Below are 16,220 nucleotides of genomic sequence, written 5' to 3' on the forward strand. Positions count from 1 at the left end.
TGTTCTTCCTATTTAAAGAAATAATTGAATGAAACTTTCTAATGTCCCTTGATTATTTTCTCTTCTGCGAAGGAAAGCAAGTTAAAAATTTGACCATCGTGTGACCCATTTGTCACAGTTTACTAGGGGCCAAGTTTACTCAGCTTCGAAGCAGACACATTCACTTCTGTTTTCTTGTTGGCCTACCTGCTCTCAGGGGCAGTGAGTGTCCAGCTTTTACAGAGATCCCAGGATTTTAGATATCACTATGTGCTTGCCCATCCATCGTTTTACACTAATACCAATTTTCTGATTTTGATAATGTACTATATTTATATTACCACTGGGGGAAGCTGGCTGATGGGTACATGTGGGAACTCTTTATACTATTTTTTTGTGATTCTAAAACTATTTCCAAAAAAATGTTTTTCTAAAGAAAATGTCTTGGACAGGACTTCAGATGAAATAAGATAGATCTTAGGGTGGGTGGAGCTATAGCCACACATGCCCATTTTTGGGAAAGATGTTGTCATTGATGGCTTCTGGTTTCCTGAGTTGGTTGCAAGAAGGAAACTGTTGCGGAACCCCAGAGTGTCAGGGCCAAACATCTCCCCATACATCCTGGGGACAGAGAGGCCAATTGGAGAGCTAGTATCACCCTGATCCCCCTTCTTCCTTTGAACTGTAAAGCTGAAGACAGAATATTGGTCCAGGTGGAAGGGACGCTATGATCACAGGATTCCTGTCTCTGTTTTGCCTTGGTGAGTCTCCAGGACCGGGAAGGATGGATGAGAAATTCATGGCAGAGTGGGGGTTAGTATGGGAAATGGGACAAGAGCAGAAATGATGACTTCTGCATATTGAATATATGCCAGCTCTCACAGTTTCATAGGCTGTAATATATCCATGCTTGCACAAAGGAGATGAGGAACCCAAGGTTCAGAGATGTGTAGTAAGTAACACTTGTTTACTCAGCCAAGAAATGCAGAGCTCAGATGGGATCTCTATCTGTCTCTTCTAAACACCAGTCTCACCCTGAATGTTCCCTTGGGCAGCATCTACAGGGTGTGAAACACTGTGGGTTTGGGTACTAACCAGGAATACAGAGAACAATGCCTGGAGATGATGGATAAGAAAATTTCCTGATTCACTCAATCCTCAGTCTGATTTTAATCATGCTCAGCTTGAACATAATATAATCGAACAGACCTCAGCCTACAAAGAGGATGGCCTGGATTATAATCTTGGGTTGGTCTCATAGAAGCTCTTGACTTTGAACCAGGAGCTCCACCCCATGAAGCTCCATGTCCTCTTTCATGAGCTGGGGTGTAGAGGGAACATTAGGACTTATCATGTACCCCAGTTCCTTCCTTCTCCTTCTGGGTACAGCCCTTCTCTTTGGTGTAATGCTCCTCTTAAACACATTTGAACTTTAGAGGTGGCTGCTGTCGCTGTACCCCAGACTTCCAGCTGCAGGGAAGAATATGCTGGGCAGTCAGAGACTGGCCTCATCCTCCCCATATTCATTCCCTGTACCACAAACCCTCTCCCCTTTGAATGAGGGAGGAAACTCTATTCCCCCACTGCACACATAGTCATTATATTAAGTGGTAAGGATAAACATTGCCATCCCAGAAAACATGAGGGAAAAATATAGGTAAATGTTCAAGGATTTCTAGATAGCAAAAGAAAGAGTAATCATGAAAGCTTTGTTACAGTTCCCAATGTGATAAATCAGAAAAGTCTGCTGGAAAGTTCTACACAATCATAACTTCAGAAGGACAAACAATGGGATGGAAGTAAAAGGTAAAAGTAAAGCCAGGGAAGTATCTGTGAGGAATAGGGCAGATCTTTAACAAATTAGTTGTGCATTCTCTGTCTGCTTTGTACTTAAAGACAAGCATATCCTTCATCTCTTATGAGAGTTTCTCTTCCAGGGCTTTGTCTGGGCTACCAATATGAGCAAAAGAATGGTGAGTTGTCTCCCATGTACACTTTGTTCCTACATCCCACGTTTCATGACTTTTCCCCTTTAATCTTTGGAATTCTAAGAGAATGCTCATGATTATCAAGATGAAGAGTCAAACTAACTCTGAATTATTTCCAGAGAAACTTCCCAAACCCTCTCTCAACGCCCTGCCTGGATTTATGGTTGAACGTGGTAGTAACGTCACCCTGAAGTGCCAATGTCAGCTCCAGAATGTGACATTCATGCTAGGGAAGATGCAGGACTCTGGATACAAGGAGGAACGGAGTTCAGCAGGACACGATGCTGAATTTTTCCTCGCAGACCTGGAGCCTAAGGATGCTGGAATGTACTTTTGTGTCTACAAGACAATAGGCTCTCACGAGTGGTCAGAGAAGAGTGAATACCTGCAGCTAGTGGTCACAGGTGAGAAGAGCAGTCTCAGGTTTGCTCCTTGAGGCACCTTTTCCTTGTCCTGTGATCTGGCAGGGGAGGAAGAAATCCAGGAAACAAAAATACAGATGTAATACCTTGACTGTAGGGAAATGGGGAAATGGGAACTGAGTCTGGGGACAAAACTCTCACCAGGGATTCTGAGTGGGTCTCAATGATGTGGATGTGAGATAGTGTTTTAGAACAGAGGTATTGATAGAAAATTTGAGATGCAGTTAAGGCTGAGGGATCAAGATCTGATTGTCATGGGAGAGATAATGTGGTACAGTCTGGGGACATGCCATGCCATGCAGTGCTACATGAGGAAGACCAGGGTCAGTCCGAAGGCAGAAGGAGGGCGAGGACTGTGGGAAAGAGCCTTTATTGTGGTTTCTGTGGGAAACAACAGGCTCAGGGTTGGGGTATAGAGGCTGCCATTCATTGTCTGGGATAATGAGGCCCTAAGTGTGAGCCCAGTGAAGGAGGTGGCAGGATTGTGAATTCTGGATTGGTGGGCTTGCACTTGAAAGGCAAGCTTGAGGGAGAGTTGTTTCCCATCCCCAGGAACTAGATAACCCTGGGAAGAGAATCCCTCCAGGGTCAGCAAGGTCAAGGCATTAAATGCAGAAAATAAAAGACATGGTTAATACAGAGAGAAGGGTGAGAACATCTCCAGGTGCAGTGGAAAACGGGAAGCCTTGGTCCTTCCCTTCACCTCCATTGCCTTGTTCTCTTCAAGATCACTTCTAAAACCTTCTTTGTCAGTCAGTGTAGACCCTAAAATGACTCCAGGCCACAGTATGACACGCCAGTGTTTGATTCCATGCAATGGAATTGAGTGTATCATTACTGCTCTGCTGAAAACACAGGATCCCCAAACCACTATAACTCAAGAAACTAAGAAAAAAAACCTAATTGATCATCATGGTAGCATAAGACATCCCTTATTTCTGTCCCTTCCCTTCAACAACAAAAACTCAGCATCATCTATCCACAAACAAAAGTGCCTCTGTGGGGAGCCATGGGGTTCAGCATCACATGCTGAGGGAACTGGGAGAAGTCTTATCTATCTGTACATCAGGTAGCAGGCAGACAAACCTTGGTACCAGCTGTGCAACCAGTTGGAGACTGTTAACCAGTTCTAGCCCCTCTTGGCTGTGGTCTGAGAGCACCTGAAGAATGTGGACATGGAAAATCACCTAAGGATGAGAGAACCTTTGTGTAAGTCTACACACTGAGGCTGAGTCACAAAGAAATAGAAAAGCTGAACAGACCAGTCAGGATAAGAAGATTGAGTCAGTAATTAAAAATCTCCCAACAACAACTACAAAAAAAGTCCAGGAATCAAAAGTTTTCCAACTTAAAAAAAAAAAAAAAAAAAAGGTCCAGGACAAGATGGCTTTGCTGGCGAACACTACCAAACATTTACAGAAGAAATAATACCAATTCTTCTCAAATTCTTCAAAAAAATTAAAGATGGGAAACTCTCCTACACTCATTTTACTCTAATACCAAAGCCAGATAAGGACATTACAAGAAAAGAAAATTGCAGACCAATATCCTGCTAAATACATAAGCAAAAATTCTCAAGGAAATGTTAGCAAACTGAATTAACCAGCACATTAAAAAAGATCACATACCGTGGTCAGGTGAGATTATTCCCTGAGATACAAGGATAGTTCAACATACATAATGTGATACATCCCATTAATAGGATGAAGGATAAAAATCATATAATCATCTCGATAGGTGCAGAAAAAGCACTGGACAAAAGATAACATCCTTTCAAGATAAAAACTCTCAACAAAGTGGGTATAGAGGGAATATATCTCAATATAGGAAAGGGAATTTATGACAAATCTATAGCTAATATACTCAATGGTGAAAGGTTGAAATCTTTTCCTCTAAGATCAGGTGCCCACTCTCACCTCTCCTATTCAACAGAGTATTGGAAGTCCCAGCCTGAGCAATCAGGCAAGAAAAGAAATAAAAGGCATATAAATTGCTAAGGAAGAAGGAAAATTGTCTTTATTTGAGGATAATATAATCTTATATATAGAAAATCCTGAAGACAAGACCAAAAAACTGTTAGAATAAATCAACAAATTCAGTTAAGTTGCAGGATATAAAATCAACATACTTTAATCAGTTCCATTTCTATACACTAACAACAAAATATCTGAAAAAGAAATAAAGAAAACAATCCCATTCACAATAGCATCAAAAACAACATACTTAGAAATAAATTTTACCAAGGAGCTGAAATAGGGACAATGAAAATGACAAGAGTCCAATGAAAGATAGTGAAGAAAACAGAAACAAATGAAAAGACATCTCATATTCATGGATCAGAAGAATTAGTATTGTTAAAATGTCCATATTCCCTAAAGCTGTCTATAGAGTCAATGCAATCTCTATCAAAATTCCAATGGCATTTTTTTGCAGATATAGGACAAACAATCCTAACATTTCTATGCAATAGACAAAAGACCCTGAATAGTCAAAGGAATCCTGAGAAAGAACCAAACTAGATGTACCACACTTCCTGATTTCAAACTATATTACAAAGCTATAACAATCAACACAGTTTAGTTCTGTGTTAATAGACACAATAGACACATACATCAATAAAACAGAATCAAGAGCCCAGAAACAAACTCTCATATATATGATTAACCAATATTTGACAAGGGAGCCAAAAGTACTCATTGGAGAAAGGATAGTCTCTTCAGTAAATGGTGTTGGGAAAACTGGATAATGACATGCAGAAGAATGTAATTGGAACTTCATCTTAACACCACTCACAAAAATTAACCCGAAATGGATTAAAGACCTCCCTCCAAACCGTAAAACTTCTAGAAGAAAAACATAGGGGGAAGTCTCCTTGACAATGGTCTTAGCAACAATTTTTTGAGGATATGACGCCAAAAGCGTAAGAAACAAAAGCAAAAATAAATAAGTGGGATACATCAAATGAAAAAGCTTCTGCACAGCAAAATAAACCATCAACAAAATGAAAAGGCAACCTAACAAATGGGAGAAAATGTTTTCAAAATGGTGCTATTTCCTGGGATAGGAAAGATTGGGAAGGGATAGGATTGGAAGGCAGGGAATTAGCAGTGTCATTCATAACTATTTTGTTAATGAAAACAATACTAAACTCCAAGAGTATTAAGAGAAGTAATCTCATGTTCTGGCCCTTGTTTGGGGCCCCAGTGAGCACCTAGAATGTGGAGAAGACATTCTTCTCTCCACTACCCAAAGAGTCCATAAATAAAACATGAGAACTTATGTCCCTGAGGTCCCCATATAATCATTGTGATTACTTCTCTTGCACACTGTTTTTTAGATGACCATGATGGACCCGGAGCTTCCTCAGTAAAAACAGGTAAGATAATTAAGAAGAGTTGTTTTTCCCAATTCTATCCACCTTATGAGACAGGGGATCCCCATTTGATTAAAAGGAACAAGGAGAATCTTAATGCCCACTTTATTAATATGATTGGAGAAAATAATACCCTTTTTGAGAAGATGACCTTTAAGCACTCCCACATCTGAAAAATCTGGTGAGTAAAACATCATAAGATGCATTGGCTGCCATTTTATATAATGAAAAACGATGGTGGCATTTTGTGTAGTTTGGGGGGTAGTTTATGTGACTGGTCTGCGAAAGAGGACTGGGACTTGCGGAGTCAAGGTACTTTGGGAATATATACGATTAAAGAACTTTAAGTTTGAAGCTAAAATTTTAAAATTTTAAAGATCTCAAAAATGCTGCTTTTCCATGAGGAATTGACTAAGATTCTGTCCTCAGGTTCATAAAAATTGGGGCTTTTTGCAGCTTTAGACTGAAACAGGAGCTCATCCAGAATTTAATGGCATCTAAATGCTTAATCTTCTCCTCAACTTTTTTTTTTGTTTGTTTTTTAGCAACTTATAACCTGTCTGCAGTCTACTCCAAAGAGCCAAGATTGTTAAAAGTTGTTTTGAGAGCCTATGCTGGTATAATTCATTTTTTCGAAAAGTGTCCTTGCAAAATAAGTACTTGTGTTAGAAACATTTTTATTCAGTTTCAGTGGGCTTGGGGCATGGCTGTTACTCCAGCTATGTGAACGTAGTTCATGCCAGGAAATGTTTTCTTGGAGAGCTCTGAAATCTGATAGAGTCAAGGTGCATGGAAGTATCAAGAAATGAAGTAGGAAGTGTAGTGGTGTGTGAGAGGGAAGAGGAAGAGAAGCTTTTATATTTTCAGTTCTTGTATAATTTATTTTCTTTTTTATTGATGTATCATTCACATTCTAGGACTCCGCCCTTTTAAAGCATACAACTCAGTCGCATTTAGTATATTCGCAAGACTGTGCAATTATCTCCACTGTATAATTCTCCAAGTGAAATCTCGCACCCACTAAGCAGTTATTCTCCATCCCATCTCTCCCACCAGGCCTTGCCAAACATTAATCAGCTGTCTCACTGTATGGTATTGTCTCCTCTGGGTGTTTCCTATAAATGAATTCACATAGCATGTGGTCTTTTGAGATTGGCTTCTTTCACTTAATGTTTTCCAGGTTCATCCAGGTTGTAGTGTGCGTCAGTACTTCATTTCGTTCCTTGGCCGAATGCTATTCCATTGTGTGTATAGAGCACCTTTTGTTTCTGCACTGATCGGTTGATGTGCAGTGTTGATATCTTCTGGCTATTGCAATTAATGCCTCTATGAACATGAGTATACAAATATATCCTCTCAACTGGGCGTCTACCTATGAGTAGAATTGCTGGGACATATGGTAACTCTATGTTTAATTTTTTGAGAAACTACCAGACTGTTTTCCAATGTGACTGCAACATTTTACCTTCCTACCAGTCAAACATGTGGGCCCCAATATCTCCACATTCTTGCCAACGCTTGTTAATTACTATTTTTATTATTGCCATCCTGGTAGGTGTATATCATTTCTTAAAATGTACTTTCTGAGTTTACATTTATACCACCACAGTTCTAAACAGAATAACAAATCTTAAGAACAGATATGCTGTCCCCAGCCTGTGTACATGTGCCTCAAAGCTGCCAGTAGGAACCCTGTGCCCTAATTCTGTGTAGACTGATAATGAATTTCATCACCTAACTTTGACACAAGGCCAGGCTTTCTCTTTGGGGCCAGGCTTTCTCTCTGGGGTCAAGCTGAATGCCATTGCTCAGTCAATTCCCTCAGATCAATTTCACAGATGCTTTGTAATTTATTTTGGAAATTTGTAAATGGAGATGTGAAATTTGTAAATAGAGACGTGGATATCTCAGGATGAACTCAGTTCAATGGGTTGTGGGGCCATAGGAAGAGGACAATTTTGCAATAATTTACTTCTCATTTCTAGTGAATTGCTATGTGAGAAAACCTGTAGCCTGGACAAGGGAGGAGCTGAAGGGTTAAGGCAGGGCTGATGTTTGTCCACTTCCACTGAGGGACCCTGATAGTCCAGAAACAGCTGTTCCTGCCTTGTTTTCATACATCGATGGAGTTGCTCTGATAGAATTCTTGCTTTTGAGAGTCTCTTTGATTTGGCACCACCGAAAGCAGACTCTTAGATAAGTATTAGTGCAAAGTGACACTGTCAGAGAGTGGGGAAGAAGGATTTTGAGGAAAAAAGACCAGACAACATTGGGGTAGTCCAGTCCTTCAGCTGGTATCTTTTGCTCAATCCTGCAGGGAAGTGCAGGACACAGAGAGGTCACGAGTATAGGAGGCTGGGGAGCCAAGTCATTCATGCTCCCACAAAGAGCAGTCATTAGTAAAGGGGTGACCCTGAGGCATATAAACTTCAAGGCATTTGGGATCCTTCCAGATGCAAATATTCACTAGGAAAGGGAAAGAAACCATGATCAAGAGTGCATAAAGTTGGTAAAGGGGTCTGGGGAACATGGTGCAGGAGCAATGACAGTATTTGCTATAGAGGGAGATGGGCATGGGTGGGATTTGGGTGAGGAAACCATCATTGTCACTGCAATCTCATATACCATACAGTGAGTCAGATTCTAGACTAGGTGCTGTCAACCCTGTGCTTTTCATCATTACCCGTCTCTTCAAGTTAGGTGTTCTTATTTCCTTTTCTTCGCTCCTGTTTTTCCCAGCCTCATTGAAGGTATAACTGATAAGTAACGCAAAGTATATAATGTGTTGATCTGATATGTATACATTGTGAAAGGATCCCCCATTGAGTTAATGAATACATCTCCCAACTTCCCTCCCATATTCACCGTTTTTTTTTTTTTTTTTTTTTTTCTTGTAAGAACGCTTAAGATCTACTCTCCTGGCAAATTTTAAATAGACAATGCAGTATTATCAACTATAGTCACTGTGTTATACATTAGATCTTCAGACCTTTTAACATTTTATAACTGAAATTTTGTACCTTTTTACCAGCTTCTTGCTATCCCCCTCCACCTCCCAGCAACCACCATTATACTCTGTTTCTATGAATTATTATTAGTTATATTCACACATAAGTGATACCATGAATTATTTGTCTCTGTCTAGCTTATCTCACTTAGCTTAATGCCCTCCAGGTCCATGTTGCAAATGGCAGGATGTCCCTCTTTCTCACAGCTGAACAACATTTAGTGTGTGTGTATACATATACATAAACATATACATACATGTATATATATGTGTGTGTGTGTGTATAACTGAAAATTTGTACCTTTTCACCAGCTTATTATATATATGTAATGATTCTGGAACTGGGTGAGAGTGTGGGCTTCCGTTTATCTGTCATTGGACTTGTCATCAACTCTGTAGCATTACAGTTTAGTTCGATACATATGTTATCTCATTAGATTACCAGTTCTCTGAAGCATGTTTAGAATATCATGTCTTTTGAATTTTGACAGCTGGTGGCCAATCCAGAGTGACCCTGACCTTGTGGCAGACTAGCTAAAGACTTAGACACATGAGGATCCAAGCCCCTCCTGCTTTTGGGGAACTCAGCTGACTTCCTGTTGTTTGGTTTACATATGAATGAAATATGTCGACCCACTTAATCTCCCCAATGTCCAGTAAAGTACCTATAATTGTTATCTTCACTTTGAGTGGGGAAATGAAAGTTCAGGCAGATTAAGCAAAATGACCAAAGCAATGGGACATTCTTGCTCTGAAGAGTCAGCTCCATGTTTTTAAAATTTATTTTCCAATTACAGTTGACATGCAATATTATATTAGTTTCGGGTATACAGCATAGTGATTAAACATTTATATACCTTACAAAGTGGTCACCCCTGACTAATCTAGTACCCATCTGACATCATACAGAGTCATTATAATATTATCGACCTTATTCCCTGTGCTGTACTTTACATCCAGTGACTATTTTGTAAATATCAATTTGTACTTCTTAGTCCCTTTACTTTTTTCATCCAACCTCCCAACTCCCCTCCCATCTCTGTATCTATGAGTTTGTTTCTGTTTTTTTTTCTTTTAGATTCCACATGTAAGTTAAATCATATGATATTTGCCTTTTTCTGTATGACCCAGCAATTCTACTTCTGAGTATTTATCCAAATAAATTAAAAATAAATTAAAAACACTAACTCAAAAAGATATATGCGCCCCTATATTCACTGTGGCATTATTTACAGTAGCTAAGACATGGAAGCCACTTAAGCGTCTACCAATGAATGATCAGATAAAGAAGAGGTGGTACATATATACAATGGGACAACATGGATGGACCTAGAGGGTATTATGCTGAGTAAGATAAGGCAGCTGTTCTGGTAAACTTCGATAGTGTGTTTCAGGAGTCAAACCGTTTCTCTGTCCTGCTCCTCTCCCTCCAGACACCAGAATCATCTTTGTCACCACCTTCAGCTGCCTCATCATCTTTCTCCTCTTCCCTTCTATCTTCCTTATCTACAGATGCACTCAGCATGGTGAGTTCAGAGAAGCACTGGTTAAAAACGCTGGGAAGGGAAGTAAAGAGAAGGTTCATTAGATAAATCCCCCCGTATATTCTCTTACAGGTTCATCACATGAAGAATCCACCAAGAGGTAGATCTACTTGGCCAGTCTTGTGCCCTGCTTAACTCTTATTCCATCCTCCAGAGATCCCATTTGCACAGACCCACCCTCGTGCCCAGCCCCACCCTCTTCCCTGTGACAACCCCTGTCTCCCAGCCTACACTGTGACCTTTCTCCTCTCCTCTCCAAAACCCTTATCGTCCCTCCAAATCATCAGATCCCAGGCTTTAATGTGCGTTTCTCTCTCAGAACCAGGCATTCCAGATTTCCCAAGCAGGAGGCTTCAGGTAAGCAATAAGGGAAGGACCTAGGAGAGAAACACAGTATAGAAAGTCACCAGCTCAACTCCTGCCATCTGGGAATTGAATTTTTTTCCCTCTCACTCACATTGCAGATTTGTCCAACCCGGAAAGTGTATCGCTTTCGGTGAGTTTTCCTCTTCAGAATCCCCCCCAAGGGCTCGCTCACCACCCAGGCTAGTCCTGTCTGCTTCCTGGTTTCTACCATACTCTGTTTACATGGACGCTCCCAATGCATATAATTAGGAAGCCAATTAATTCCATGTTTAAAATGTTCTTTGACTGAACTACTAAAGACAGAGAGTAGAACAGTGGTTACCAGGAGCTGGGGGTCAGGTGAATTGGGGAGGTGCTGTTTAAGGTACAAACTTATAGCTTGTAAATAAATCCTGGAGATCTGGCACACAGCATAATGATACAGCCCACAACACTGAATCATAAACTTGAAAGTTGCTAAGAGGCTAAATATTAATTGTTATTACTACACACACACAAACACGCAAAAGATAATTGTGTGCCAGTATGAATGTGTCTGCTAAGGTCAAGGTTGTAACTAAATTGGAATATATAAATTTACCAAATCAACCCTTTGTATACCTTAAACTTACACAATTTTATATATCAATTATATCTCAAAAAAAAAAAAAAGGGAGATAAAACAAATGCCATGTGTTTGGAATTACCAAGTAGCTGAATCCCAGCTCCCATTGTCTGCTACTTATAGCCACTATGGTCTGAGACAAATTACAAAATCTCGGTGGTTTCGACCCTTAATTTCCTATCAGATCTAATGGGAATCAAAAACCCCATTTTAAAGGCTTGTATAAATCTTGCAATGTCATAAAAGGTTTACTGGCATTTCCAGCAAATTGAATGTCAGATGGACAGCATAAAAGCATCAATTAACAAATGTTAATCAATTTACATCAATCGATTTTTTTTTTACTATTTAAAATACAGCCTCTTTGATTTAACATTAATTAGCATTTCATCTAAGAGCAGTATCAGTTAACATTTATACATTTTTTCCGCAGGACACAGAGGTTCATTGACTCATTGTTTAAGTCAAAGCAAATAAAGGATTACCAAAAGGTGCATACAATAGTTCCCTTTGCATTTAAAAAACATTTATGCACATTGCATTCATTTAGGTAGGTATTTTTAAGTTATGAAAAAGCATAGTCTATAGGTTCACAAATGCAACATCAACGAACAAATCTGGTCTATTTCAAATGCTGAGTTCATGGCATCAATTAGCAAACTATAATAATTTTATATAGCAAAAATATTAGATAGCTAAAAAATAATATAATAACAATATTATGATTTGGTATCTCTATATAGTGGAATACTATTCAACTATAAAAAGGAAGAAACACTGATACATGAGATAAATGGATGCACTCCAAATATATTTTGCCAAGCAAAAAATGCCAGATACAAAAAACTATATGTATTATTGTTCCATTTACATAAAAGCTCAAGAAAAGGCAAATCAGTAGTTGCCTATGGCTGGGGTGGGGGTAGGGTGGACAGGCACGAGGGAATTTTGGGGAGTAATGGATCCTCTAAAACTGTATTATGGTGATGGCTGTATCATTCTATAAATTTACTAAAAGTCATCAAATTGTATATTTAGAATAGGAGGATTTTATGGGAATTTAATAGGTAAATTATAGATTATTTATAAATTATGTCTGAATAAAGTTGTTTAAAACAACAATACAATATTACATTACCAGTAGGTATTCTTACAGGATGGTAGTTCTTATTCTCAAAAGCATACATTTGCAGTGATTTTTATTAGTGCCAGTTAATACTGGTTGTCAGTATTGTTTTATTAATAATAAAATGATATTGTGTCTCCTTAAAGCAATGGCATGGTCCCATGGAACTTTAGGGAGCAATATTAACGTCCTATAGCTGCGTTGTCCAATACCGCAACCACCAACCACATATGGCTATTGCGCATTTGAAATACATCTGGTGTGACCTTAATTTTTAATTTAATTTTAATTCATTTAAATAGCTGTATGTGGCCCATGGCCACCAAATGAGACAACTCAGCTTTAAATGCCCATGTGTACTCATCTCTTTTCCCCAAAGACTGAAGACCCCCAGGAAGTGACCTATGCTGATCATCAAGGCACCATTGACAGCAACTTCTGTCCCCACTGAGGAGCCATTGGGATCTGTGACTGTGCAACGTTGAAGGTGTAGGACAGCAGAAGCCACGGGAGGAAGGGCGTCTTTCCCTGGGAAGCAGAGTATGGATTAAGATGGCTGAGATGACCAGATGTACAGAAGTCCAGGTCACCTGTGTCCTTGGTGCACGATCCATAAAAATAAAATTAGGTTTCTCCCCTCTTGCTTTCACTCCTCTCAAAAATTAGTGGATGGATTTTCCCAAAATATGGAGTGTGACTTTAGTATGGAATGACCTAATACATAGGCTAAGTAAGAATACAGACTATATATACAGGAGATGGTGGTACTGGTAATATTCACTTAGGAAGTTCTGGAAGGCACCACATAAATAGGGAGTGGTTTCCCCAGAGAAACTTGTGTGGTTGCTGTCCGGTGAGGCATTCCATTGACACGGGGGTTTTGAAAAAGATTACAAAATATAAGCCACGAAGGTAGACACTCAATTCTCAGCAAGCAAAAACACCCTGTGTAGCATGTACCCCAGTAAGTAGCTAAATATATATTTGGTTCATGATTCTTTCATGCCTTGCTGGGCAGCCATGTACTCTCAGGTCAAGATCATTTTCCTCTCTTCCATGTATGTAGGACTTTTCTTTGTACCATCACATTCCTGTTTATATTATTTCTTTACTAGTATTAAAATCCACGGACACAATTAAGTTAGACTTGGAGAATACAGTTGGATTTTGTCATCTGATACCCAAAACTTAATTTATGTGACTATTCCATCATAAGAATTTTTCTGAGTGTGAACTTTTTTGAGTGACAGTGGCACCTAATGACATAAATAAAAGAGCTTTGCTCCCAAAGTTTCATCACTCGATCATATTTGAAAGTCATTTTTAATATATGAATGAATGAAAATGTAAAGATTTGGAATGTATGTATAAACATTCCTAACATATAAGCATATGTTGGATAGCTTTTCTCTTTTCAAATTTTTAATTATGAAATAATTCGATCATAAATAAAAATACCAAATAACATAAACAGAAATATGTGCGCTGGCCTTATTTTCTAGACACAAACATTTTGCTATGTTTTTCTCTCTGCCACTCCCACTCTTTCCTCCCTCTCCTCCTCAGAGGTAAACACTAACCAAGGTTCTGTATATTATTCCTATACATTTTTTTCCATACTTTTACTACACAGGCATCTATTACTAATCAATATGTGGCACTATTCTATATGTTCTTTATAAATTCATATATGGAATCATATTGTATATTACAATTGTGTGACTGTTTTTATTGCCCTCGACATTATGCTTTCGAAATTCATCCAGGTGATTTTTGTGGGTCTAGCTCATTGCTTACTGTACAGAATTTAATAGTTAATCCTGCCATGCATGAGGCACTGTTACACACCACAATATAGGCGATCTTGAAAACAGTATTATTATAAGTGAAAGAAGCTAGACATAAAAAAGCTACATATTGTAGAATTCCATTTATATGAAATATCTAGAGCGGACAAATCTTTAGAGACAGAAAGCAGATTAGTGGTCTCCAGGGACTGGGTGGAGGGTGGGGAGAGACCACAAAGGGGTACAGTGTTTCTTTTTAAGATGATTAAAATGTGTGGAATTACATAGTGGTAAGGGTTCCACAACCTTGTGAAAATACTTAAAAAAACCACTGAATTGTGCACTTTGGAAACGTAGATTTTATGGCATGTGAATTATATCTCAATAAAACAAATTTTTAAAAAGAATTCGGTAGTACGCACAAACCACAATTTCTTTTTATTCTTTCCTCAGTTGCTAGATATTTGGGTTGATCCCAGTGCTGCAATAAACACCCTTGACCCTGCCTTTGCGTTCACATGTGTAATCTCTTGGGTAGATATTTAGAAGTAAAATCTGTTTTCTATAATATCCGAGCCTTTCATCCCAACAGGAGATGTAAAATGATAACTAAGGTGATTTCGCTTATTATATTTCTACCAAGATATATATATACATTTTGAGTCCTCCACATCCTTGCCAATTCATAAATGTTTAATTGTATCATTTTTGCTGATTAAAATATGTGAATTCATAACCCATTCTAAGATGCCTATGTAAAGATATCTCACTGTTGCTTTAATTTGCATTTTCCTGATTATGGGTGAGGTTTATTGACCACTCAGGGTTCCTCTTCTGTGAATTGATGGTTTCTCTCGGTTGTTCCTTTTTCTGTTGAATTGCTGGTCTTTTCCTTAGTGATCTGAAGGGTGTATTTACACAGTAGGCATACCTTTCTTGTGTAAGCTGTCTGTTGCAAATATCTTGTATTTTCATTTCTTTTATACATTTTAATGTTGGCTACTCAGAGTAACTAACCTTTTCATTTATATTTGGAGGCCATTCTTTGTGTCATGGCTACCTTTACATGAGAAATATACTCTCCTATACATTCTTCTAAATTTTAAATTTAAAAAATTTTATTTTTCATATTTAATCCATCTGAAATTAATTCTTGTCTAAGGTGTGAGGTATATAGATCTAACTTTTCCATTTGGAACCTCAATTGTCCCAGTGCTTTTTATTGAAAGGCCTGTGCTTTTTCATTCAAATTGTGTCTTCAAGTTAATAAAATAAAGTCATTTCAATTTCTTCTATACCACCTTCCATTAGTAGATTAGGTCAGACATTTGAATGGAAATGACAAAAGGAAAAAATCTAACTTAAAAAGAATTTAATCATGTAATGAAACTAAACAAAAGACTAAGCTAAAGATAGCCTCAGACAACTGCCTCCATGTACTCGAATGTTCTTTAGACTTTCCTTCTCTATTTCTATTTCTGTGCTATCATTATTATTTAAAGCAGCTGCGCCTATGAGCTTGGAGATGATGGTGACAATTCCAGGCTTACAGCCTTGCAGACTTTTAGCCAAAAAGGCAAGGAGGGCTTTTTATTGGCTAGATCAACTTGGAAAAAGATAATATCAGCTACCTTTGGAAGATGCTAGAAAGCCAACTCACAAAAGTTTTAAATACAGAACAAAAAAATCTAGCATTTACCCTGCCCTTCATTTATAACCTGCACCCCAGGACAACCAAATAGTTAAGGAGGCAAAGTGTCTACTCATACAATTACTACAACTAATATGCAAAGAAAACTTCCAGTCTTACCTTTGGCTAAAGCATGCCCACCTTATCAGGAGTAATAACAGAAGAGGTTTTCCACATAGAAAACTGTCAATGCATGATAGATAAAATGCCCAGAGAAAAAGCAGAAGGGAAATCTGATGGTTAGAATCAAAAGGGAATAGTTTCCCAAAGCCTCACCAATAACAGTGGCAGAACCAACTTAAAACCCAGGCTCCTGCTGATGCCTAAACCAGAG

The 16,220-nt window shown here is 38.5% G+C and overlaps 1 protein-coding gene across 9 annotated transcripts; it reads left to right on the forward strand.

Annotated features, from left to right (window-relative positions):
- LOC107503051 (V-set and transmembrane domain-containing protein 1) lies at positions 1 to 14,354 on the forward strand. 9 transcript variants are annotated; one of them, XM_016130895.2, is made up of 10 exons: positions 1 to 740; positions 1,917 to 1,952; positions 2,087 to 2,371; positions 5,727 to 5,765; positions 10,282 to 10,295; positions 10,386 to 10,413; positions 10,573 to 10,670; positions 10,778 to 10,809; positions 11,717 to 11,774; positions 12,789 to 14,354. In XM_016130895.2, the coding sequence occupies exons 1-10, from the start codon at positions 707 to 709 to the stop codon at positions 12,858 to 12,860; spliced, it is 696 nt and encodes a 231-aa protein (XP_015986381.1). In that variant the 5' UTR covers positions 1 to 706; the 3' UTR covers positions 12,861 to 14,354. The 9 variants fall into 9 exon arrangements, with proteins under 9 accessions (XP_015986381.1, XP_015986385.1, XP_015986387.1 ...); XM_016130899.2 differs by having other exon boundaries at positions 2 to 740; positions 10,633 to 10,670; XM_016130896.2 differs by having other exon boundaries at positions 4 to 740; positions 10,203 to 10,295; positions 12,789 to 12,868.
- The last annotated feature ends 1,866 nt before the right edge of the window (positions 14,355 to 16,220 follow it).

This window comes from Rousettus aegyptiacus, unplaced genomic scaffold, assembly GCF_014176215.1.
Source record: "Rousettus aegyptiacus isolate mRouAeg1 unplaced genomic scaffold, mRouAeg1.p scaffold_m13_p_14, whole genome shotgun sequence".
Taxonomy (NCBI): domain Eukaryota; kingdom Metazoa; phylum Chordata; class Mammalia; order Chiroptera; family Pteropodidae; genus Rousettus; species Rousettus aegyptiacus.

What these genes read in the sequence shown, in the direction of transcription:
- LOC107503051 (XM_016130894.2), top strand. Translation starts at nt 707, where the DNA reads ATGATCACAGGATTCCTGTCTCTGTTTTGCCTTG. An exon ending in CCAATATGAGCAAAAGAATG is followed by an intron (nt 1,953 to 2,086) that starts GTGAGTTGTCTC and finishes AATTATTTCCAG; the next exon opens with AGAAACTTCCCAAACCCTCT. An exon ending in CCTGCAGCTAGTGGTCACAG is followed by an intron (nt 2,372 to 5,726) that starts GTGAGAAGAGCA and finishes ACTGTTTTTTAG; the next exon opens with ATGACCATGATGGACCCGGA.